The sequence below is a fragment of the Stigmatopora nigra genome, chromosome 5, assembly GCF_051989575.1.
Source record: "Stigmatopora nigra isolate UIUO_SnigA chromosome 5, RoL_Snig_1.1, whole genome shotgun sequence".
Classification (NCBI taxonomy): domain Eukaryota; kingdom Metazoa; phylum Chordata; class Actinopteri; order Syngnathiformes; family Syngnathidae; genus Stigmatopora; species Stigmatopora nigra.
In genome coordinates this window covers 5,420,386-5,446,525 of record NC_135512.1, presented here as the reverse complement: position 1 = coordinate 5,446,525, position 26,140 = coordinate 5,420,386, and the positions used below count along the sequence as shown (strand labels likewise).

At 38.1% G+C, this 26,140-nt stretch overlaps 1 protein-coding gene across 1 annotated transcript in view; it reads left to right on the top strand.

Annotated features, from left to right (window-relative positions):
• ncanb (neurocan b) overlaps positions 1-26,138 on the top strand; it is an 88,402-nt gene extending 62,264 nt beyond the window's left edge. The window contains exons 11-16 of the mRNA XM_077716729.1: positions 12,641-12,754; positions 16,975-17,133; positions 19,290-19,372; positions 19,675-19,819; positions 23,063-23,245; positions 25,424-26,138. Coding sequence (XP_077572855.1) covers positions 12,641-12,754; positions 16,975-17,133; positions 19,290-19,372; positions 19,675-19,819; positions 23,063-23,245; positions 25,424-25,569 — 830 coding nt within the window. The 3' untranslated portion in view covers positions 25,570-26,138. The remainder of the gene's footprint in view (positions 1-12,640; positions 12,755-16,974; positions 17,134-19,289; positions 19,373-19,674; positions 19,820-23,062; positions 23,246-25,423) is intronic.
• The last annotated feature ends 2 nt before the right edge of the window (positions 26,139-26,140 follow it).

Genomic DNA, 26,140 nt, shown 5'->3' with positions numbered 1-26,140 from the left:
TAAGCACACCCATACGTCGCATAATTTGCTCCGTGCGTCTGTACAACCATCGAAACTTATTGATAATACGACTCCAAGCTGTTGTACCGTTTTCTCTTTGAACGTTACGGATGTGGATCACTTGATTATGTGAATGAACATCGCCCACGAGGGACCCCTTCAAAAGAATTGTTTACACCGTTGTTGCCTTTGTGAATAATTCCAACCATAAATGCAGTACAAAATATCATGCAAATTGCTAAAGGGACTGTGGAGTGATTTTGGTGATTTGTCTCTAAATACATGAAATATGTTGGAAGATCAGTGTTAAAAACGTGAACTGACAGAAATGTTGAGTGCTGAATCTTAAAAACAACAAGATATACTACTACTACTACCGCAACTACCACTCCTACTACTACTACCGCGACTACCACTACTACTACTACCGCAACTACCACTCCTACTACTACCACCGCGACTACCACTACTACTACTACCGCGACTACCACTACTACTACTACCGCAACTACCACTCTTACTACAACCACCGCGACTACCACTACTACTACTACCACTACCATGACTACCACTACTACTACTACCACCGCGACTACCACTTCTACTACAACTAAGACAACTAGTACTACTGCGACTACCACTACTATTGAAATTACTACTGCTACCGTGATACCGTGACTACCACACCACTACTACCACCACTACTTGTACTACTACTACTACTCGTACTACTACTACTACTACTCGTACTACTTCTACTACTCGTACAACTACTGCTCGTACAACTACTACTTGTACAACTACTACTACTCGTACTACTTCTACTACTCATACTACTACTCGTACAACTAGTACTACTCGTACTACTTCTACTACTGATACTACTACCACTACTACTCCTACTAGTACTACCACTACCACCTCCACTAATACTGCATCATATATATGAAATCAATTTTAAGATTAAGAAAAATAGATATACTTAAAAATATTTGTATTCTTCCAGATTTCCTAAGCCTCTTCTTTGTAGTCTTTTCTTTCGCCCGAACAAATAATCTATTCCTGTTGTATACTTTTATCCTCAGTCTATTTAGGTACGAAGTAGACCACATCATTTCTAATCTTATCATATTTTTTTATGATCTGCTCAAACTCAGTGACTTGCATGACTATTCTGTTCGCCAGAGCTTTGATCCTTTCTTTTTTGGCATTTGAGGGCACCACAGAAAAATCCCCCAAATTGCAAATCGGGAAGTTCTCACTGAATAAATGGGAAGTTAAAACGCTCACAAAAATGTTGCAGATGAAGCAAGACACATTGATGACAAGATGGCTTTCCCAAGAAGAGGTAGCTGAATAAGCATCCTATCTGGCGTCCCGCACATGGCCTCCATTCGCTTTTGCGCTCGGCAGGAAGCAAACTGATTTGATTTCCTGCGCTCTCCGCTCTCTCTGGCTACTTTTTCAATCATACCGATTAAGATCTGAGTTTCCCCTCCCGCTCTTTGCAGCTCCATCCTTTCACCACCACCTCCTTCCCTTTTTTTTTTTCTTCCCGGCCCCCATCATGATTCTCCCATTTGTCCTTTCAGTCTAATTGTCCCGCGTCTGTCATCCGCGCTCTTCTCTTATCCGCTTGCGTGGTGCATGTTGCTCTTCATTTTCTGCGTATCGACTCCCTTCAGCACTTCTCTTCAACACCTCTCATTTCCTGACACTTAACCTACACACACACACACACACACACACACTTGTGCAATTGTATGTATTCACCAACCTAGACACACACATAAATTGAATCATAATCATACTGGATTTTATGTTCTATGAGATATAATGTTTTACATAAAGTCATGACATTGACCTTATGTCTGTGTTGAAAGAAGGTATTCACGGTTTTTATTCGATGACAAGATGCATTACTTTCCCCTCAAAAACAACCTCAACTACCTTTCAATTAAAGAAATGCAGGCATTTTATTCAGGGTCATCTTGCCTTTACCTCACTGGTGTCAAAGTGGCGACCTGGGGGCCAAATCTGGCCCGCCGCATCATTTTGTGTGGCCCCGCAAAGTAAATGATGAGTGCCGACTTTCTGTTTTAGGATCAAATTAAAATGAAGATTATAGATGTATATTACATTTCCTATTTTTCCCCCTTTTAAATCAATAATTGCAATTTTTAATTCATTTTACTCTGTTTTTTAGTTCAAAAATCATTTTGTAAAATCTAAAAATATATAAAAATATTTTGTTTTTCAGAAACTATAAAAATGGAATATTTAGGGCTATCTATTTAGTTCTTTGAATCCAATTTTTAAAACAATATCTAAATATTACATCTAAAATAGTCCGGCCCACATGAAATCAAGTTGACATTAATACGGCCCGCGAACCAACCTGACTTCGACACCCTTGCTTTACCTGATATACATGATTTTTTTTTCTTATAGCCCAAATTTTGAATCAAAATGGATTCACAGCATATGCATAATTCTCTGTATTTTTCCTCCAAATTCCACCTTCAAATGATCACTCTCCAGGAGCGATGATAGCATTATTTTTGCCAGGGGTTTTGCACCCACACACACACACGAAGGAGCCTACACAGACTGACACACAATTTCCCAAATCCGCCTTTACACACACACACACACACACACACACACACACACACACACACACACACACACACACACACACACACACACACACACACACACACACACACACACACACACTGTGTATTTTCCTGCCAAAGGCCAATACAATTATTTCCACTCCATTGCTTGTCTGTATTGGTGCATGAAATGAAGCAAATGTATCTCATCCGTTTGCTCACCTGCATATTGAGGGTAACCCACCCCTCCAAAAAAAAATGGATCAACGCCCATTCTATTTTCGCATTTACATGAACTTTCTATACATGCACAAGAGCATTGTCAAATAGAAGAAAACAATCCTTCTAGGTCTCTTTACTCATCATGAAATAGAAAGAAATAATCAGACCAAAACATTCCCACGCCACCACGATAACCTATTTTGCATTCTTGATGATTTTGAAGCACATTTATATTATAATTTAAATTAAAAAGGCAATTTAAGCTATTCTTGTATAGCAATAATCGTCTGGAAAACACCAAACGTCCATAAAATCCTGAATATTGTTATTTTTAAGCTATAATATGGGTGACTAGTAATTGTTGCCTTTTCTAAATCAAGCTGTCTTTGTAATGGGGAGTCATAAAAGAAAATCAACATTCAAAAAATCCAATTAAAAGAATTATTCTGACATTTTTCTGAAGGTTGAATTGCTATTTTTTACACAGTACCTTTTTTCCTACTTTTTATTTCATAAGGGAGCGATACATCCTCCTTTGAATGCGATCACTAAATTAAACTCATATCAGTATAATGCCAAAAAGCTGTGTTAGTGTGAGACAAGTTAAACATATTAATTTGGTATTCTTATCATCAATTTCAGCACTGAATTATAATTCTAAGCGCTTTTTCCTGCAGTGTTTTCCATTCAGGGAACACAAAAATGAAAGTTCTCCTTGTATGGAGGCTATTCGGAATTGAACTCTGAATAGAACAACAAGGACAGTGTGTTGATAAACAACTGGGATGATCACCTCCCGTGACCTCACAGTGGATGAGGCTGAGGGGTAAAAGGAGGGGGCGCCAGTGTGGCAAAGGCGTCTTTGGCGTGATTGATGAGCGGCGCTTTGTCACAGTTTGTCGCCAGCTGAGGAGGTCCCTAAGTAGCCTCCTCTGATTGGCTACCTCTTTCCACATCTGCCTCCTTCTCCCCATGCCTCATTAATTCATCCAGGCTGCCGCACTCCCCAATCAGCATATGATTGAGTTCACCGGCAACCAGACCCTTGCCAAAAAACAAGTCCGATGGGGCCAATGGAGGCCTTGGCTATCAATGCTTGTTCCTAAAACATGTGTGTGTGTTGTTATCAAAAAATATGTATATTTAAAAACAACGCTTTCAGAAGAATAGGCTTATGTCTCTCCATTGTCCTTTGAGAACAAAGCAGGCGAGTATTGTAGCTTGTCATGGTTAGGATGATTACCCTTAAAATTGGAAAGTTCTGGTCCTGGATTTTGTATACTACAAGTAAGTGCTGTGTTTTTTCCTCAACGCGTGATTGGTTCCTGGACAAAGTCAATGTAATTGTGCGTGGAAGGACGCCGGTGCTTGGACGTTTGGTCGCCGGTCAAATGGTGACCGGCAACCAAAAGACCGGCGACCAAACGTCCAAGCACCGTGGAAGGACGACACATCCGCGCAACTCACGTCCAAACATAGAAAAGGGAAAAAATTGGACGAACATAATAGTCAAATATTAGGAGTTCGTAGTATTACAAGAATTAAGTCATGCAGTTCTTGGCTTTTCCAGGCTATTCAGGGACTTTATGTATATGTGCCTTGTGATTGGCTGATGACAGGTCCTTTGTCTTTTCTTACAAATAGCATTGGCAAGCTCACAATTTGAGGAAATATGTTGTGGTACTCGTGTGCTTGAGTTGAAGTGTGTGCGTATTCTTATCTAGGTTGGGAAGTGAAGCCGAAATGAAGCTTCTAAAAGCTGCGCACGTAAAAGCGACTCCAATTGATTCCCCTGTGAAGACTCAAAATCGCATATGGGGGTCTTATCGGCTGTCCACAAGGGGTCTCCTGTATACACACACTTCTCCAGACATTAAAAAAAATGGTTAGCCCATGATGTGCTGCGGATTCTTCGACCAAAAGCGACTAAACTACGCTTCTAACATCCTCAAATTTGGCATTTGTGCCACACATCTTGATGCTCTGAAATTATTTTTACACTTAAATGTGACTTCAAACAACATCAATGTTGTTCCTTAGACGGTGAATATTTCCTATTTGCATCATATTTAAATCTCAAGTTTCATCTCCAGAAATAGATCAGAAAAAAAACAAGAACACGATGCAGTTAATCGATTGCGAAGCAGCTAAGGCGACCAAACTGTTAGATCTTACAGTTCGTCAACAATAGTGACAGCCGGCCCATCGCTTTACCCTCTTGGGAAGGGTTCCACTTCAAGATGCCATGAGGAGCTGTTATACTTTAAGTATAGAAGAAATAAGATGGAGGAAAAAGCGCAATAAATGGGAAAAATTGCAATGGATAGTGAGGAGGAAGGGGATTAAAAATAGAGATGAAAAGCATCCCTTAATGTTGCGGATGATCACCCTCGACCGCAGTGCATCAGTGTGATAAAGTTTTCAAAGAGTTAAGATGTATATATGTGTGTGTGTTTGTGTGTGTGTGTTGATGGAGGCTCAAAGACACCCAGGAGCCCTCAAAGGCGAGCACAAGCGGGCTGGGTGAGTCAGATAAGATTGCCATTTAGAGAGGAAGTCCAAAATAATATAGATATAGAAAGGAAATTGTGACAGGTGAACCCATGTGAGGGAAATGAAAGGATAAATAAACCGTGGAATGAAAGTGGTCATCAAACGGACATTTCACACCAGATAAATAGATCAGGAGTGGAAATCAATGGAAACAATGTTGTGCTTTTGGAGTTTCATCCAAATGCAGGTGTATTTTAATTATGTGTAGCAGAGGGTAGGGAACCTATGACTCGGGAGCCACATATGGCTCTCCACTAACCGGTCAAAGAGCTTCCCAAACTCTGATCTATACTATCTGTTGCCATTGGGGATTGAACCGTCGATCTCAGAACAGCGAGGCACATGGGATAAACAAAAAAAAATCTATATATATTTTTTAGTAAGCAGAATTATTGGTCGCATAAGTGATTTTTTTTATTGGATGTGTCAAGTTTTCAAAGCTAAATACTTGTTTGGGTGGGAGTAATTAATTTTTTTAGCATTTGCGTTATTTCTTTGTTTTATGCAATCACTCTGTTATTTAACTTTGTAAGTGCAAATTAGTAAAACATTTTGTTAATAAATGGAATAGTTCCATTTATTTTAAAAGGGCATTGGTGACCAAAAATATGTCCAACATCTCAACATATTTAAAATACGACAAAGAGAAATATAGCTATCTTTATGAGAAATTCAATGCTTATGATTTCCCTTCGTGGACCACAAAAAAATGACCTGGGGAACTTGATCTGCTCCCTACTCCTTAACTTTCACACCCGTGCATTCTAGTCGGCCCGTTTTTAATTCGCCGGCTGCCGTCAGTGGCACCAAAACATGATCATCCGTGGCCATGTGATTAACGGGATGCCTCCGTTCCCAGCGCATCATCTGGCCCTTCAGCATCTTATTGGGATTTGGAGATTGGAAATAGCAGCGTGAAGAGACATCTTGTTCATCCCGGGTCATCTTTGAAGGCATGCTTTTATTTTCACCAGACACACCAGACAGAGCATCAAAGAGGGTTTTTTTTTCTTCCCCTTTTCACATTGCACTGAGCCCTCTTGAGAGAACCTCAAAGCTTTGGCTGCTCCATTGTCTTCTTCTTCTTCTTGATCCATTCTTCTCTTTATGCACCCTAACATTGCTGGAGGCGCTTAGTTCCACGTACCTTTACACATCCACGCAAACATATCACATCATTCAAAATCGGTTTTGTTATGTGGAAAATATGTGGCTGTACTTAAAGGTGGAAGGAAAATTTTGGACCTCATATGGAAGACAAAGTAATGTAGGGTGCAAATTGGGAATGTCATAATGTATCATGATAGAAACGTGGAATACACACGTTGAAATTTGGGCTCCATATTATGATCATGCGTATTAATTTATTTCGACGGAAAGTTCGGGGAATCTGGAATACTCTCATTTGATTGGCTGATATAATACTGCCGTTGATAATGTTATGTTAGTTGGCCACTTCTTTGAAATAATTTTATTTACATTTTTTAAAAATACTTTTTAACACAAAAAAAATATAATACAAATGTCTTTTTAAAATATTTTTAACAAAATTAGGAATGCACTTTTAAAAAAAAGGTGTCTTGACACTTATGTTAAACAGAAGAATAGAATGGTGGTTCACATGTCAGCCTCTAGGTTCTGGGGTTGAGGGTTCATTTCCAGGTGGGTCCTTACTGTGTAGATCTTGTATGTTCTTGTGGGTTTTCTTCTGGTACTTCAGTTTCCTCCTACATCCCCAAAACATGCCATATAGGCTAGTTGCACACTCTAAAGTATGAATGGTCATTTGTTTCCTTGTGCCCTGTGATTGGCTGTCCACCAATTCAGGGTGTTCCTCACCGGGTTAGGCTCCAGCACCCTCTACAACCCTTGTATGGATAAGCAGTTGGGGAAAATGAATGAATACATTTCCTTTTAATATTTTCTACTTAAGACTCCCAACTCCTAATGAACATGACATTGGAAAGTCAATGTTGGTCCCCTTGAACCCAGAATGAATGTAACACTGAAAAAAAAAATGTCTAGCGCCCTCGTACACTTGAACACTTTGGACTTCATAAACACGAGTTGAATGTGACGTTAACAAAGTACACGGAATACATAATCAACACAATTATGATGTGCTTGGACACAGAAAGTGACTATAATGAGCTGCTATTAACATACATCCCTTTGTCCTTGTCAGTAGATGTGTGCCTGGCCTAAACGTAGCCATTTTCCTCATTAATGTCTATCTTTGTCTCCTTTTCCACTCACTTTTTTTTAATGTTCTTCTTCCTAATGAAGTGTCTTTTTTTCCCCTTAGCGATGGCTATTCGCTATTTGCCGAAGCACTCGTGCCTTGACAGAAATAGACTTCTTTTTTAGAAGTCTCCTTCAAAATCTCAGACAGTAGTCAGAAGTTTCTTTGAGACGCTTCTTTCCTTTTACTAGGCTCTTAGCGTATCAGATTTTCCATTTAAATGTTCACTTTTTCTCACTTCTCTGGAATGTCAAGCTGACACCTTTGCTTTTTTTTTAAATTGCCGCTAAGCCATCAAACGTTAAGTGCTGTCACTTAGCCGTCACGTCAACGACGGCAATTTGCCGCCCGCATCCGTCCACTCGAACGCTGTCAATCACCCTCACTGATTGGACAATTAAACGAACGCTTTACCTCCTCATTTAGAAACGACAAATCAAGCCCCTGGTTGCCATGCTGACCAATTGGTTGATGGGTATATGATTTCCAAGTATTGTATGTTGGAATATGGGAGACTGAATTCTAGAAATATTCATTAAAGAGTCAATTTTGCAGAAAGACAAAAAAAATAACAAAGCATTAGAAAACTGTGTAGACTCCAGCACCCTCGGGACCCATGTGAGAACAAGCAGTTCGAATAATCAATGTATGCAGCTTAGTGTCATTAAAAAAGTCGTCACGCGCAATGAAAAACTCACTGCAAGACGTATTGAAATCCGATACTTTTAATATTAATATTTATATGATTGAAAAAAGAAGAGCCCAGAAGGACCAACTAACTATCCTAGCTAGAAAAATGACTACTTATTTATAAGTAGTGTAGTGTAGTGTAGTGTAGTGTAGTGTAGTGTAGTGTAGTGTAGTGTAGTGTAGTGTAGTGTAGTGTAGTGTAGTGTAGTGTAGTGTAGTGTAGTGTAGTGTAGTGTTGTGTAGTGTAGTATATTACATTGCTTGCTGACACGCTATATTTACATAGTGTAAAGGCAGAAATGATTGATGCTCAAAGCATGATAACATTAGCAAGAGTTGTTACTATACAGCGAACACAATTTGAAATGACATGAAATATGTGGAAAAATGTAAAGTTGACAAGTATGAATATTACATTTTCCAAGTATATTAGATTCTCATTCCTGTTCGAAATATGCAAGAACTGCCAGAAAGTTTTGTAATATTAATGCAATATGCACCTTATTTATTCCCTTAGTGTTTTACTCACCTACTGATCAATAAATATGCAATCCCTTCACTAGTTATTGTTTTTTTTTGTCAACACAATATCAAATAAAATATGCTCTTCCTTCCCCTCCTGCCAAGAGAGATGCTTACAAGGTTTGACTCCAGTCAACAAGCTTGTAAAGAGAGGTCATGAAAGAAAGAAATAAAATAAAATAAATAAAAAAAAGGTAAACAGCCCATTCGCCCTCGCCTTCATAAGTAAGACCTCGACCTTAATCAGCAATTTCACGGCTATGGCTCCTGGTGGCTTTGGCCAGCGCGTTTACGGTCCAGGTGCGGCCACGGTAAACGCTCAAGACAAGCAATCGATGCTTCGGTCGAGTACCGCCGTGTATCACGCTACTTTATTTGGCGTTATTGGCTTTTTTCCGCATTTTTTCTAACCGCTACGGCCTTGTTTTAATGGTCGCAAATATTCCCCTCGACGGAATCTAATTTGTCTTAGTTTTTGACGCAAAAAATACCTGCGATTTTCAAAGTTTGTCTCAAAAAAAGGTCCATGATTGGGCCTATTTAAATGTCAAAACATCATATGGGGCATGAGAGGAAAATGGCTGCCATTTGCCTGTCAATGACGACGCTTCTTGAAAGCCCTATCATGGTCTTCCCATTTCGTAATTACAGGCTATTCAAGCACTTGAATTTAGTCGAAAATTATCTATGAAACGTTTGCGGTCTTTATTTGAAGATACTTTCACGGACGGTTTCACCCCAAGCGATGAAAACATGTTAAATAACGGCACAGTCATTACTCCGTTGGACTTTTTAATTAGAAAAAGAGTCGAGTCCCTGGAGTGTCTGCCCACGCTTCTATTGTGAGATTTAACAAGCAAGTAAAACTCATATCTACCGATGTTTGGAAATGTATTTGTTGGATGCATGACTAAAGAGTGAGTGAGTTTGTGCTCAAATAGTTTGAGAAACGGATTATTTCGATTCTTTGCAGTAATTTCATCAGCAATAAGTTAAAGAATCTGCCTAAAAAATAACTCAGATGTTTGTTTATGTAAAAAAACTTCCTTTTAACTTCCTATTTGAATTAAATTGAATGCTTTTAATGTCATCATACAAGTGTAATGAAATTTAAGGCTTTCACCATGAAGTGGATAGATAACAAACAACCTTATCACTAAATAAGTAATAAATAAGTAGTCAACATGAATAAGTAGGGAAGTGCACAAATAACAACAACAAACAGATAAATAATCGATGAATAATGATAAAGAAATAAAGAAATAAGAAGTCAACATTATAAGTAGTCAACATTATAAGTAGTCAACATTATAAGTAGTCAACATTATAAGTAGTCAACATTATAAGTAGTCAACATTATAAGTAGTCAACATTATAAGTAGTCAGCATAATAAGTAGTCATTATTATAAATAGGTAGTCAACATTATAAATAAGTAGTCAACATAAATAAGTAGTCTAGACAACATTATAAATAAGTAGTCAACATAAGTAGTCTAGTCAACATTATAAATAAGTAGTCAACCTTATAAATAAGTAGTCAACCTTATAAATAAGTAGTCAACCTTATAAATAAGTAGTCAACCTTATAAATAAGTAGTCAACATTATAAATAAGTAGTCACACTACACTACACTACACTACACTACACTACACTACACTACACTACACTACCCTGCCCTAAACTACCCTACCCCACCCTACCCTACCCTACACCACACTTCAATACACTACACTATTATATAATACTCAATAATATATTATTACATCTATAGAAGGTTAAATTTTGAGCATAAAACGGCACTACGTCCACTTTGGCGAACATTTTAGACGTTGCATTTGTATAGTTATTGTCACCTTATAAGGGGAATTGCAATCATTAATCAGGGAAGCACTTGGCCGAGGTTGACAGGTATGAATATGTCTGGGAGTTCTTCTCCCTTCCAATTTTACCTTCCTATCACTACAGGACACGCGAAAGTTATTTTTAAGAAGCTAAAAGTTGGAAGTCCAGGGGGAAAGTCATTTTCATGACTGGCGTTAACAACAATAGGCGTCCAATCCATTTCAAGTGGCAGAGGTTGGCAGAAAATTGTCGTTTCGGTCGAAACGCACTGGATGTCTGTGTCCATCAATAGCAGTGTTTAGGACAAATAGCTTTGAGGACAGAGTTGGCATTTATTAATCTGCTTGCTGAATCACTGCATTTATTAAGTACACCGTTTTTCCTTGAAATGAAAAGAACTGAGTGTTCCTCAACTATTGGTGTTATGGTCAATTTCATCTCATCAGACTCTAATATTGGTCCCGACGACAACAACTGCAACAACAAAACAGTCTTTGTAAGCCACCGGTCATGTTTTTTTAGGTTTTTTCTTTTATCCAGATCCTCTTCGGGAGTTTGGACTTGAATCGGTGGTTTGTTGGTGTTGTTATGCCAACAGATTGATGTATAATTGATTGATGACAGACTGAGGAAGAATGTTTCAATTGTAGACGGAGACAAAAGAGAGAGCAAATAGTCGTAGATGGCGATCGTGATAATTAGAGTGGCCAGATATAAAAGAACAGACAAATTGTCAAATCAAAAGGTGACAATTTCACAATTTGAGGACATTTTGGACTTCACAAACCTTGGAAAATAATTTATTTATATAATGTAAGAAAATCCTGTTCAAAAGTTATGTGGCGTTCACTTTGTAATGATCAAAAACAATGTAAAATATGAGAACATGGGTTCTCCATAGGAGTGACCAGGTTGGATGGGATTAGAAATTAAGACAAGAAGAGACGTGGTGAAGGTCAGACATTTTGAAGACAAGGTCCGGGAGATCGGACTTGGATGGCTTACACATGTCCAGAGGAGAGATAACGGCGGAAGGATGTTGAGGCTTCAATGGCCAGGGTACACGAGTAGAGGTCGACCTTGGAGAAGATACATGGATGTAGTGACGGAGGACATGAAAGTGGCTAGTGTGAGAGAGGTTGATGTAAAGGGGACCAGATGTCAAGTGGAAAATGTTGTTTCGGCCACCGCCAAAAGTCTTGTAGTAGTGGTTGACTAGTAATATACATAGTAGTAGTATATACATCTTAATTAAGAAAAAAACACAAGTCAATTCATCCATGGTCCAGTGCCCATGTGGTTCGCGCAATCGGCCTCACAGTTCTAAGATCGAGGGTTCAATCCCAGGTTCACTTGGCCCTCACATTTGTGTATACAGTGTTCCCTCGCTACTTCAGCCACTGCGGACTCAGAGCTTCGCGGATTTTTTTGGAAAAAAAATACAAATATTTCATTGAAACAACATATTTTAGAGGGTTTTTTTTGTTATGACATGAATTTTACTCTCTCTACCTGTATTCTATATGGTGTACCGTATACAGGGAGGTAAAAAATAAAATAAAATATAGATATATTTTTTAATTAAATTCAAATTAAGCATTTTTGAAGGGGAATCCCTACTTGGCGGAAATTCACTTATCACGGGTGGTTCCGGTCCCCATTAACCGCGATAACCGAGGGAACACTGTACTGACTTCTCTTTGTTCTTGCAATTTCCATGACATGCTTCAGTGAATTCCTGATGACGTGCAATCAATTGGCTTTAATTAGAAGTTGTTTTTTTCCTGACGCCGAGGCTAATCTTTTGCACGCTTTATCTCAAGGTTTTTATTTTTTTCTCCGTCTGCTAGCCAGGTCGTTTGAAAAGTCACTGGCGAGATTGTGTGTTAGTATGCACGTGGTTACTTCACCTTAACTTGACCTCGTTCTTTTCACTGTTTGTCCTCCAGACGTCGATGACTGCCAGTCCAACCCTTGCCGCAATGGAGGAACTTGCATTGACGAGATCAACTCCTTCGTGTGTCTGTGTTTGCCCAGCTACAGCGGCGCCATGTGCGAGAAAGGTAACAATGTCTACACTTACAGTCAGTGCTTATTTTTGGGTTTTGTTTGCATTTTGGGTTTCAAAAATTTGTCCGCAGAAAGATATTTTGCCATGTCTAAACTTGTGTGATTCACCACAAAGTATTGGGAAGGAAAAACTGAAGCATAAATGATCAAGCGTCTGATTCCTCCGACTTTGTGCAATACATTATGCCATTGCATGATCTTTAAATTGTTAAAAATGAACTAACAGAATGGATTAGAAAAATTCCAAACCTGGCGTCGCTATCTATAAAACTTGACTGTTGTTGAATGAATTAGAGCGCATGTGTGAAAGTGGTGGCCCGGGGGCCAAATCTGGCCCGCTGCCTCATTTTGTGTGGGCCGGGAAAGTAAATCATGAGTGCCAGCAACTTTCTGTTTTTGGATCAAATTAAAATGAATAGTATAGATGTATATTAAATTTCCTGATTTTCCCTCTTTTAAATCAATCATTGTAATTTTTTAATCATTTTTTTCTGTGTTTTTAGTTCAAAAAATGATTTTGTAAAATTTAAAAATATATAAATAAAGCTAAAATAAATATTAGATTTATAAAAAATTTAGATCTATAAAAAAAACTGAATATTCAGAGCTTTTAATCCAGTTCTTTTAATCCATTTCAACAAAAAAATCTCTAAATATTATATCTAAAATGGCCCACGTGAAATTAAGTTGACGTTAACCAACCTGAGTCTGACACTCTTGCACTACCTCGTTTGAATAATCTGCTGCCATTGACGGCAAAATGTGCCCAATCTATTTCAACATGGAGGCCTGGCAGCCTTAACTGGAGTATCTCATCCCTCCATTTCTGCCCAAGTAGGCCACATAAGAGAGGAAAACCATAAGAATCAGGCCTCATATATTGTATAGAAGTCTAGAACAGAGTGGGCGACCCTTTCAATTTAAAGATGGAAGAAAAAGAGTAACATGCATTTCAAATACATTTCCAACTCACATTTCTATTTTGAGAAATTGAACGCATCAAAGACTGTTTTCTTTTTAAAAGAACGCTGTCAGAAGAGATTATCCTATTGGAGAGGAGGACCACCACAAGCCACATAATTCTGTCTTCATTAAAACAGCATGACGGCAAACTTTGACGACAACTTCACCGACGCGAAAAGAAAAATAAGCCACGGTTAAGAGACCGGACAAAAAGATTGGAAGATTAAAAGGGATATTCCAATGATTTCACACCTCAGGATTAATGAGAGACAAATCCTTTTAACGCCGCCTTAACGCACACCCGCTCTGCTCTCACAGGAAGTGGATGGGATGGATTATTAGTCCATTAAGCTTCTTTGTTTTGAATCTATTTGACAACAAGTCCAAGAGGCAACTGTAGTGATGGATAAGATTTAGCTCTTTGTTTTTTTTCTTAGATTTAGAGATAGATTCAGATCAACAAAAAAGGACAATTGCATGTGATTATATGGTATGTCATCAAAACATATAAATGAGCCTCTTTATACTCTTCATTTTAATTTGATCCCAAAACAGAATGTCGGCACTCATCTATTACTTTCCCAGGCCACAAAAAATAATGTGGCGGGACAAATTTATTTTTAGAGCAATTTTTTGGGGCCGGGGGCCGCATTCGGCTCAAGAGCCACATGTTTACCACCTTTGCTCTAGCAGAAGCTACATCCCAGTGGTGCAGGAGGCCTTATTTTGTCTTATAACAACAGCTGGGTTCATTAAAATAAACAAGAAGTAAGCCCACTATCTCGTAAACAAGGGTGAAAGGTGGAGGTGGGAAACCCGCTGACTGCATTTTAATAAATGAAGTCTGAGGGAGAAGCATGAACATCCTAGAAAGTCAATATATATACATTTTGCCCATAAGACAGCTTGTCTCCATCTTCTTAATGGCCACACATGGTTATATACACACACACACACACTAACACATACACACACATGTGCACACACACAAAACTATTTGATAAACGCACCCATCAGTTTGTTTTTGTCGTTGGTTAAATGCGCCGTGAATATTCAGCGTGAGCTGGCTTCCCGCTGCAATCTGACAGAGAGACAGAAGGGGGTTGAAAAAAAAGAGGAAGGGAAGTTGAATAATGTCTAAATATTTGAAGAGGTTGATGTGATGTGAAGCTCTGAGGCTTCCTCTTGTCAGTGAGAGGGAAAAGAAATCAGCGGAGACTAAGCCGGAGATCTGAAGGGCCAAGAAACATGCTGCTTGATCTTCCTTTTCCTCTTTCCTTGACTTTTTTTCCCCCTCCCTTTTACAAGCTCTATTTCTTTCCTGTCTTCTTGTTATTTTTTTTTCTTTTTCTGGTGCTTCTGCTACCCATTTACCCATGTGGTTAAATGTGTGAATTGGTGCTTCAGGGCCAGCTAATAGGATGCCTTAAAAGGCCACCAGAGGAATAAAGTTATGATACAAGAGGAAGGAATTCGAAGCAATTCAATAGATTTTTAATAGCACTGAACTGCAAATACACCCATTTGGAGCAACTCATTCACTGCTATTGACCAAAATGGAAATCCTATTTATGTGTTATGGGAGGGTTGGCAACATTATTTTAAAGATGAACTGAATGAGCCATTTTTTAAAATGAAGAATCAAAAATTGTTAAATAATTCAAACTAAATATTTATTGTTATTTTCCATACATTAAAGGACCAACAATTGCCAAAATAATGTATTTATATGCTTTTTTCTTTTATAAGGAAATAAATAAGTACTAATAATAATATTTTACAAAATCCAGTTTTTTTTAAATCTTTTGAAAAAACTAAATACAAAAATATACCAAAATATTCATGTGTTTAGTTTTTTTTAGAACCTCAAAAAATGGATTTGGACAATTTTTAGGGCTGGACATCTACTAGTGATAAATATATTGAAATTCAGTACAGTTGTAGTAGTGGTAGTAGTGGTAGTAGTAATAGTGGTAGTAGAGGTAGTAGTGGGAGTAGTAGGAGTAGTGGGAGTAGTGGGAGTAGTGGGAGTAGTGGGAGTAGTGGGAGTAGTGGGAGTAGTGGGAGTAGTGGGAGTAGTGGGAGTAGTGGTAGTAGTGGTGGTAGTGGTAGTGGAAACTAGATCTCAAAAAATACCTATTGTGAATCATCTGCACATAGTTTCTTAGTAATCCATGAGATTATGTTAGTAGTAATATGCCCTCCAACAAAGTTCACCTTGACACAATAATACATCTCAAAGATTTCTAAAGATATACCTAATCTAACTGGAACTAACCACATATCTAGTTTTGCAAAATCCTTGCAAATGGGCCATCTGCATTTGAGAGCTAGAAACAAATCCCATATGGGATCCAGTTCTGGTAATCTTTGGGTCGCTCAAACCAAATCGTGCATCTTTGCATACTGAGCGAGGCATCATTTGCAATTCCCAATTTACTGGTGTCGCTTCGGATTTGTCGGTCCAAAGTGCGGGGGCCCCTCTTACGGTGCAAAAAAAAAAAAAAAAGACACATGGAGTCCAAACGACCTCAGATGTACACACATTTAGAACGAGTGCCTCACACACACACGCATTCGGGAATGGGAGTCCAAGCGTTGTGACAGCTCTTAATTACCAAGTTCGTGTTTCACACTGCAAGCCATACTGCCTTTTGAATAAATGAAAAAGAGGCTTTGACTGGACCGGGCTGTCTCATGACACAATGGCGGCGTGCCGAAAGGAAAGTCAAGACCATGACAAAGACGTCACCATGTAAGGCTAATCAATACTTTTATGGAATATTTGACAGCGGATTTAAACCATATGTAAACTGTCTTGCTCTGTGAATGCATGTCCATTAGATACGTCAAAACTAACTAGACTCATTCGGTCTTAATAGAAGTCATCATTATTTGATGTGTTGTATTTTCTGGACTATAAGTCGCACTGGAGTATAAATCGCATTTTGTGGGGACATTTCTTTGATAAAATCCAATATTTGTCAAACTATTATTTTCAATCCAAATCCAATGAAATCTTCATCCTCAACGTCACTTTTAAACAAATATCCAACTAGGGAGGTAGATCGTTTCACATATAAGTCGCACCCCCAAACTACGAAAAAAAACTGATTTATAATCCAAAAAATACATTTTTTTTTTGGAACTAGATCCCCTTTTTTATCATTTTTGTTTCATAATTGTGATGAGTAACTGTTAATTTCCAGTTGAGTTGTGTTGAAGGATTTTCCAACATTTTCTTTGGTAGACACGGAAGGCTGCGAGCACTCATGGCGGAAATTCCACGGCCACTGCTACCGCTACTTCAGCCGCCGGCACACGTGGGAGGACGCCGAGAAGGACTGCAGGGAACACAGCGGTCACCTGGCCAGCATCCATAGTCCGGCCGAGCAGAACTTTGTCGGAGGTGAGTGAAACGGGCAAAATGAGGCGGTGAAATGAGGCAAAAGTTTAATTAATTGGATACAAAAAAATCTCAATTTAAATACCAAAGGTGAATCTATGGCCTTGAACGTTGTTCACTTGATGCCAAAATAAGTTATATAATGATTTTAACCCTGTAATATTATAGTTTTGTGTTGATAGGTTGCCCATGAAAGCAACATAACGTAAATAATAACAACAATAGGCCTTAAATTTCGTAACATTACGGTTTTAATCCTGCAATTTTCCAACATAATTTCTGTGCTGTAATGACTTTAATCTCGTAATTTTCCTTTTCATAACTCAATCTTATCAAACCTCTCTCTTGTAATACTTCAACGTATGACTTCATTCTAGTAATATTACAACTTTAATCTCATACTTTTACAATTTTATCTCATAAGACTTTTCTCTTATAATATTTAAATAATGCTGACTTTAATCAACTAATATTTGGACTATTGTCGAGCTCCTCATATTTTTCTTTTGTTTGCTTGAAATTTAATTAACTGAATATTGAGTAAACGTCTAAATCTGGCAACTCAAGTCACGTGAATGTCAAAACATATTTAACAGGCTGCATAAATTAACTTTAAATGAGAATCCACTCAAAAAAACGCCACCATTCCGAACATAGCATAACCTCCCACTCCTCTACTTTATCATGATTTTTGCTTCTATAGCTTGTCATTCTCCAGGTGCTTTTTCTCTGTGTTCCCATCTTTGATAATTCCCAAATAAACACTTGCCTCCAAGTGTTCCCTAGCCCTTTTGGTGCTGATGTAAGCGTCTATGACAGCGCGTTTAATCTGCTGTCATGTTCTTTGTCAATGTAATTTGTCTGGAAACAGGTGATCTGATTTCCGCTGTGAAAAGCCAATCGATAGCTCAAGTCCACATTGGCAACAAAACAAGCACAACCAGCACATTTTGCACACTTTTAAAAGAAGAAAAATATCCTAAACTCTTCTTTTCGGCATATGAGCAACAACGAAAAGCTTTTTTTTTCCCGTCGCCTAAAGATGAGACATCTCCACCCCTGCAATAACGAGATCAGCGTCATTAGGAAGATTAATGGGCTGGCTGATGACGCTAATCAGATGCAGCGTAATGTGGAGATGACGTACAATGGGATTAAGTCGCCTCACGCACTTAAACATCAACACTGACATTTTTGCTATCACCACGGGATTATGGATAGAGATTGTCCATGATGACAGCTGTTTTCTTCATAACTATAAAGGACCTGATTTCAAATTTAAGGCTGAATTTGGCACGCCACGTGGCTCACAGAGATTATAATTTGGATTTTTTTTTAACTGCAAGAAAGATTGCAAGGAAGCATTATTTCACCAATGGAATTTTTGATGATTTTTAAGGCTATTTATAGGGAATAATGAAATTGCACTGTGATATATAGTCAAAATATATCAGTGAGATTCCAAATTAACTAAGTAAGAAACCTAAAAATTGGCAATTCCTGCTATATTGGATATATTTTTTTTAGTTTTTATCATTTTTATAATGCTAAATAATCTGGTTTTAAATGTATTTTGATGTTTCCAATTTTTTGGGTGGGTTACAGTCAAATTATAATCTCAATTAAGTGATAATTTATGGGATTAAATCGGTGACATTGGTTTTTAATATACATTTTCGAATAATGAATTTTGTCATCTTGAAATTAAATCAATCAAAATAAAACAATGCCTGAACTTTTCTACAAAAATGTTCACATCCATTTTACATGTTGAATGTTTGAATTATCCTGGGGGAAAAATAGCCCCTAATCCTTTAATCCTTCCTAAAAAAAAGTACACATTGTTCATATCTTGTGATGTGTGACAAGAATAGCAATAATACGAGTCAATGTTAACTTTTGTTGCATTAAAGGGAATTATGCTAGTTTGCAATATTATATAATATTTTGTTTTTGATTTGTGTTTATAGTATAAGCAAGGAATGCTTTGTTTTTGATTAATTTTATCACACCTTTATCATGTTTGTATCTGGTTTCCTCACACATTTCAGATATGTTTGATCCATTGAAGAAATTCTTGATTTTTGCATAGATTGAATGTCAATATTTGTCTTTAATGCACAAAAATGGCTTGTTTATTCATGCTTTTTGGTTCTCAGGTATCAGTCACGACAACACTTGGATCGGTTTAAACGACCGCACAGTAGAAGACGACTTTCAATGGACTGATAAAATGGATTTGGTGAGCACTTGCTGACACTCTTTATCTCAGTGGTTATTCCGCCTGGCTTTTTTTGTGGGTTCGATTCCCACTTGGTGACAGTGTGATTGCAAATGTGAGTGGTTGTCTTTTTCATTATACCCTGTGATTGGCTGACAACCAATTCAGGGTCTCCTCTGCCCGGGATAGGCTCCAGCACCCCCTCTGCAACCCTTGACTGAATGAGTAGTTCATACTGTATTGCTACATCATGTCATGTTACCTTGGAAACTGAGGGTTGTTTTTTTTGGATCGATCTCACATACTTCAACATTTTTGTGCAGCAATACGAGAACTGGCGCTCCAACCAACCCGACAACTTCTTTGCTGGCGGCGAGGACTGCGTGGTGATGATCGCTCACGAGAACAGCAAATGGAATGACGTGCCGTGCAACTACAACTTGCCCTACGTTTGCAAGAAGGGAACAGGTAGGGAGAGGAAGTTAGAATGTCCTAGAACTATGATGTTTTAACTTTTAGCCCCATGCATTATCATTTCTGTTTATGTCACGTGTGTCAAAGTGGCGGCCCGGGGGCCAAATCTGGCCCGGGGGCCAAATCTGGCCCGCCGCATCATTTTGTGCGGCCCAAGAAAGTAAATCATCAGTGCCGACTTTCTGTTTTAAGATCAAATTAAAATGAAGAGTATAGATGTATATCATATTTCCTGATTTTCCTGCATTTAAATCGATAATTGCAATTTTTTCAAATCCATTTTTTTGGTGTTTTTAGTTCAAAAATCATTTTGTAAAATCTAAAAATATGTTTTTAAAAAAGCTAAAATAAACATTGTTTTAGATCTATAAAAAAAACTGAGTATTCAGGGCTTTTAATTCAGTTCTTTTAATCCATTTATAAAAAAAAAAAATCTAAATATTATATCTAAAATGGTTTCGGCCCACATGAAACCGAGTTGACATTAAATGGTAAGGAAACCCTAAAAAAACCTAACTCTAACCACCTCTCTGCAATAATGAGAGCCTCTTTTTAGTTTAAATATCTTTTACTTTTTTTAGTATTACTATACCTGAGTATATGACATCTAAATTCAAGTGAAATTCTGGTTCTGTTGCCAGCATAGGACAGGAACACGGTCATAACTTGAGGATTCCCCGTTGAGTATTTGAGCTCCACTACATGAGAAAAAAATGTCATGCCTACAAAGGCAATCTATTGCATCTCACCTGCGCCCTTAATCAGTCACCAACAATCACAGCAACCTTTTCATCTTCAGCAAAGCTTATCTTCACACCCGCAACGTCTTGGATTAACAAGGAGCGCTTCACTCTGAGCGTCCTCAATCTTTTATTTAATTTTTTTTCCCCACAAGTGCTCTATAAACACGTTCACTTTTGGTCACTCGGAAACATAAATATGGCTCATCTATTTATCGCATGCTTTTGAAAGAAATAGGAGAGGTCCGTAGAGGTTTGTCATCAAGAACATACAAGTGCTGTTGAAACAGGCAATTTAAAAAGAACCTCGGGTAAATGAGTGTTACCATTTGTAAGACAAGTAGATGGTTATTTGATCATTTGTAGGAGACTACTCGGGTAATTTTCCACTACATCCAAGAGCCTTCTCTTTTAACGATATAGGTCAGGATCTTTAATGATCAGGCTCCCATTGACAGGTCCAATTTAGTCATTGAGAGGTGTGTCATTTGAGTCAGTTAGCAAATACACAGTTACAATTTAAACTATAATAAATGGCTTCGACTAGGGCAGTGTTGGCAAACTACGGCCCACGGGCCACATACGGCCCGCTAGGCGTTTTAATCCGGCCCGTCGACGTTGTCCAATTTTTTTCCAAGATGGCGCCTTCACGCAGAAGCTAGTGGCAGTAGCTCTGTCCACTCTTATTTGTTTTTCGTGTTTTACAGCCCCTCTATCTTTTTTTTAAAAGGATATTTTAATATTTCTTAATACATTCCTTTTTACTTGACTTTGTACTTTATACTTTTTACTTTAGTGATGAGTATGTTAATACTTTAGTCCTTTTTTTCCTCTTTATGTTTCATATGTACTGTTAACAGATGCACTTTTTTATTTGTATCATATCATGTGCTGACCCGGACCATCTGTCAAATTTTTAAAGTCAATATTGCCCCCAGGCACAAAAGTTTGCCCACCCCTGGCTAGGGTGTACCTGACTTCTGATACTAAATTTACGAGAATAGACGGAATTGAAGTGTACTTAATTCAAATGGTGCCAAAATGGAAGAATTGAATACAACAAGTTTTAATTGAGAAGTAAACTGGACTTCTGTTAGTTAGTTTTAACTCAATATCTTTACGCAAACTGGTTTTCAGGTTTATTAAACCTATCAAATTTTCTTTCAACCTAAACAGCAGAACAAATGCCCTTGCCAGACAAATTAAAGTTCCTGAAAAATGATCTTATGGTGTAACAACAGCTTTAATGGCAATTAGCACCTCAGTAGATTGTGACATTGTAACTCTGTTACAGAATATGAAGTTGTGATGAAAACATTTTCCACAATTAGAGGTTCAACTGAAATGAAAAGAAACCTTAGTTGAAAGAGAGATTATTAAAAAAAATGACAAACCGTTGTCATTGGTTACCATGACAACAATGGACCCACGACTGGAACAGCAGTATCATTACACACTTCATGGATTTCTAACCGATATTGTCTCAGTTATATCCAAAGTATAAACACACATCATGGCAACTTTGCACAAGGAAGATAAGATAAATCTGATCTATCTTAAAAAACGGTGAAACACAAGCCGTGGTGTTGTACCCTAGCAACAAGATTCAGATAAGAGTCCTGATGCTATCACTCTACTGTTTTTGTTCCCATAAATAGGGAACAAGTATGATTTCATCCAACAGCAAAAGTGTTTTTTTCTTGCCGATGCCGTTTTGTCGTGTTTATCATGGTCAGGTTCACAAAAAGAATGGAGTGTATCATTCATATTCTGTGAAAAATGTGATGATTAGAATCAAAAACCCTTGAGGAAACTGTCAAGTAAAGCAAAAGTATGCTTAAGTGTTCCTCTTGTTTAACATGCAAGTAAATACGGGGCACTTTAAAGATGTGAACCCCTCTCGAGAGCATCGTGAATGGCTGCAAAGATCGAGTGGAGCCTTTTGAGTTTTTGACAAAAATTTGAATGATCCTCCTTTAGAAAATCAAGTTACACTCCAGTGCTTTTTCCTCCTTCTGGCCATATTCTATATTACACAAGTACCGTTTTCCTCATAAGTCAATTTAATGACATTTTCCCTTATCCACACCTCAATATTTTTCACGTTGCCTCCACAATCTCAGCATTGGACAAAGGTGACCTTGCTTGAAAATTGAGCTTTTATAGGAAACATTTGGACCTTTCTTTTAGCAACACATTCAAATTTTAAGGCATTGACTACACATTTAATCAGACTTATTGTTTTCTCCTTGCTGTGTCTCTTTGGGAGGTTTTCAGACAAGGACTACTGTCAATTCTGTCATAAATTAGACCAATAAAGATATACAAAGTCATTATTTGAAATGACTAATGAAATGATTAAGGATAACCCCAATAATTAGTGGTCTTCTCCTCATGGAATTTATGCTATGAGCATCCATCCACTTGTCCTTTGCGTTGGATGGATTTTTAGTGTCAAGTACAAATGCTGACCAATAAGATGTTTGTACTTCTCCAGTACTGTGCGGAGCGCCACCTCAAGTGGATAACGCCTTCCTAGTTGGCCGAACGCGCTCCCGCTATGACATCCACTCGACTGTACGCTACCAGTGCGCCGATGGCTACCAGCAACGCCACGTTCCGACGGCCAAGTGCCGCGCCAATGGCAAATGGGACGAGCCCAAAATCATCTGCACAAAATGTGAGTTTTTACCAAAGCAACTAACTTAGGCAACTACTACTATCTATCAGTATATTGCTTCTTTTAACTGGTGGGAGGGTTTAGGGGGATATTTGCCACGAGGGTGCTGGAGCCCATCCTAGCCAACTATGGGTACACCCTGAATCGGTGGCCAGCCAATCGCAGGGCACAAGATGACAACCCTTCACCTAATTTAGAGTGTTCAACCAGTCTAGCATGTGTTTGGCATGTTGGAGGAAACTGGAACACCCAGAGAAAACCCACGTAGGCCTGGGCAAAACATGCAAACTCCGCAGCAGATCAGAATTTAATTGAAACAACCAAATGGACAAATAAATAAAAAAGTAAACACATAAGTGGATAAGGAAAATAACAGTTAAATAAGTCATACATAATAAATAAGTAGTCAATATAATAAATAAGTAGTCAATATACTTAAGTACTTAAGTCAATATACTTAATATAATATACTTATAAATAAGTAGTCAATATAATTAATAAATTAGTAGGCAATATAATTAATAAATAAGTAGGCAATATAATTAATAAATAAGTAGGCAATATAATTAATAAATAAGTAGGCAATATAATGAATAAATAAGTAGGCAATATGATTAATGAATAAGTTGTCTATATAATAAATAAAAGTAGTAGTCAACTTAGATAAGTGTTGATTTTTAGAACTATGTAGCAGATATGCTGTACTAAATGTGATATAGGGCAAAAATCATAGTACTCCCCATCTAAAAGTCAATGAACTATTGTTGATAAAATCTAAAACCTAAAGCTGGACAAAACTACAGTGTGTGATGATGACTCATCATAAAACAGAAAACAAAGTTCAGTCTTTTTGTTGCTTGATGTTCGGAAGGAAAAAAAAAACAATCAGTGGTTGTGTACCCACAAAAACAGTCATCAAAAGTAGAATTTTTATGGCACATCTTTCATGCTCCTTTTTTTTTTTTTTTCAGATAAACAATGTTTGTCCCAAATCCATTTTTAAACGACACACTCTGACAGTCTTCACTTCATAACCTTTCAGCATAATAATGATTGCTCCTCAGAGGAAAGATAAAGGCTTGCATTCCTAACTATTTCACCGGAATCTCATTTCACTGATGAAAAAACACGGAATAATGGCGCCTGTGTCTAAAAGTGAATAAGATTTCTTTTCCTGCGGCACTTTATCTTTTTCTTTTTGTTTAAAAAAAAAAAATTCTATGGCCTTGAGTTCTAATGTTCTTATCGTTGATTGCAGACAGCATTTCTTTGTCGCCAACATCCGACAAGGTACGGGGAGGACATTTGGCAATACAGCCAAGGAACGAACACGTTCATTTGTGAGTGGGTAGTTCTCCAATGGCGCCGCATAATGAGATCATGCCTTTGCGTGGTGGATAAAAACCAGCATTTTTTTTGACCTTCACAATACTTTTTGAATTCCTTTAATTGTTTAATGATGAGCAAAGGGGTTATTTGGAAATATTCCACAGAAGTTTTTTTTTCAATTCAAAACAAAGATGTGTTTTAAGTGTCACACAAGAACGCTGGTAAGCGCTTCAGCCTCACAGATCTGAGATCGAGGGTTCAATTCCAGGTTCAGATCTTCCTGTGTGGAGTTTGTATGTTGTAGGGCAGAGATAGGCAAACTACGGCCAGCGGGCCACATACGGCCCGCGAGGCTTTTTAATCCGGCCCGCCGACGTTGTCCAAAACATGTATTTTTAATTTTTTTTTCCCAGTGGAAGTTGCTCTGTCCACTCTTATTTGTTTTTCGTGTTTTACAGCCCCTCTATCTTTTTTTTAAATGACATGTTAAGATTTCTTAATACTACATTCCTTTTTACTTGACTTTGTACTTTATACTTTTTAGTTTAATGATGAGTGATGAGTATATTAATACTTTAGTCCTTTTTTTCTGTTTATGTTTCATATGTACTTTTAACGGATGCACTTTTTTATATGTATCGTATCTTGTGCTGATCCGGCCCATCCATCAAATTTTTAAAGTCAATGTGGCCACCCGGCCCAAAAAGTTTGCCCACCCTTTGTCTAGGGGCAACACGGAACCTGTTCTAGGGTTTCCTGTGGCTACATTGACAATATATAGATTTTTAAAGCATGTACGCATCTGATTTCTAATAAATGATGACCCTCTGTGTCTCTTTTCACTCTCAGCAGCCAAACGCTCCCACCGGTACCGGCGCCACCACCACAACCACCACCACAAGGGCAGGCGGGAGCGCCGGAAGCACAAGCGACACGGTCACCGAGACGCCGGCCGCCACAACTCCGACCAGAGCCTTAAACCGGGCCACTTCTGAACCAAAAGAAGAGAAAAAAACCCCAACATCCTTTCTTCTTCTTCTTCTCCTCAGCTTTTCTTTCCGTGAACCCTCTTTTCCTATTTATTACACCCCAATCCCCTTTCCCTCAACCCCTCCTTCGCTTTGGGGGTCCCTCTGTATCGTTGGAAATTCCCGGGGACAATAACCAGGACGCTAGCCGATCCCTTCGTAACCCTTTTTACGCCCCCTTCCTTCCTCCCCTTTACCCGTTTTATCGTCTTACTCACATTTCGTGCTTAAGTACAAATTGTAAATACCATCTTTTTGGGTTTTGTATGTTCTCTCAACTTTCTAGATTGGTGTTTTACTCGTGTGTGTGTTTCAAGCCATTCAACCAACTCATCCAAGTCCATCATGTTCATCTCATCTCATCTCATATCATCAGATAAGTATCAAAGTCACAACAGAGGTGAGACAAGGGCACATATCGTTAAGAACAACAACCTATTTATGACTTGTATAATGAAATTACTGTGCAGTATTTTGCTGCATCTTCAGAATACGCACTATTTCATTCAGTACAGTTTATCTCAATGCCGTTTGCCAT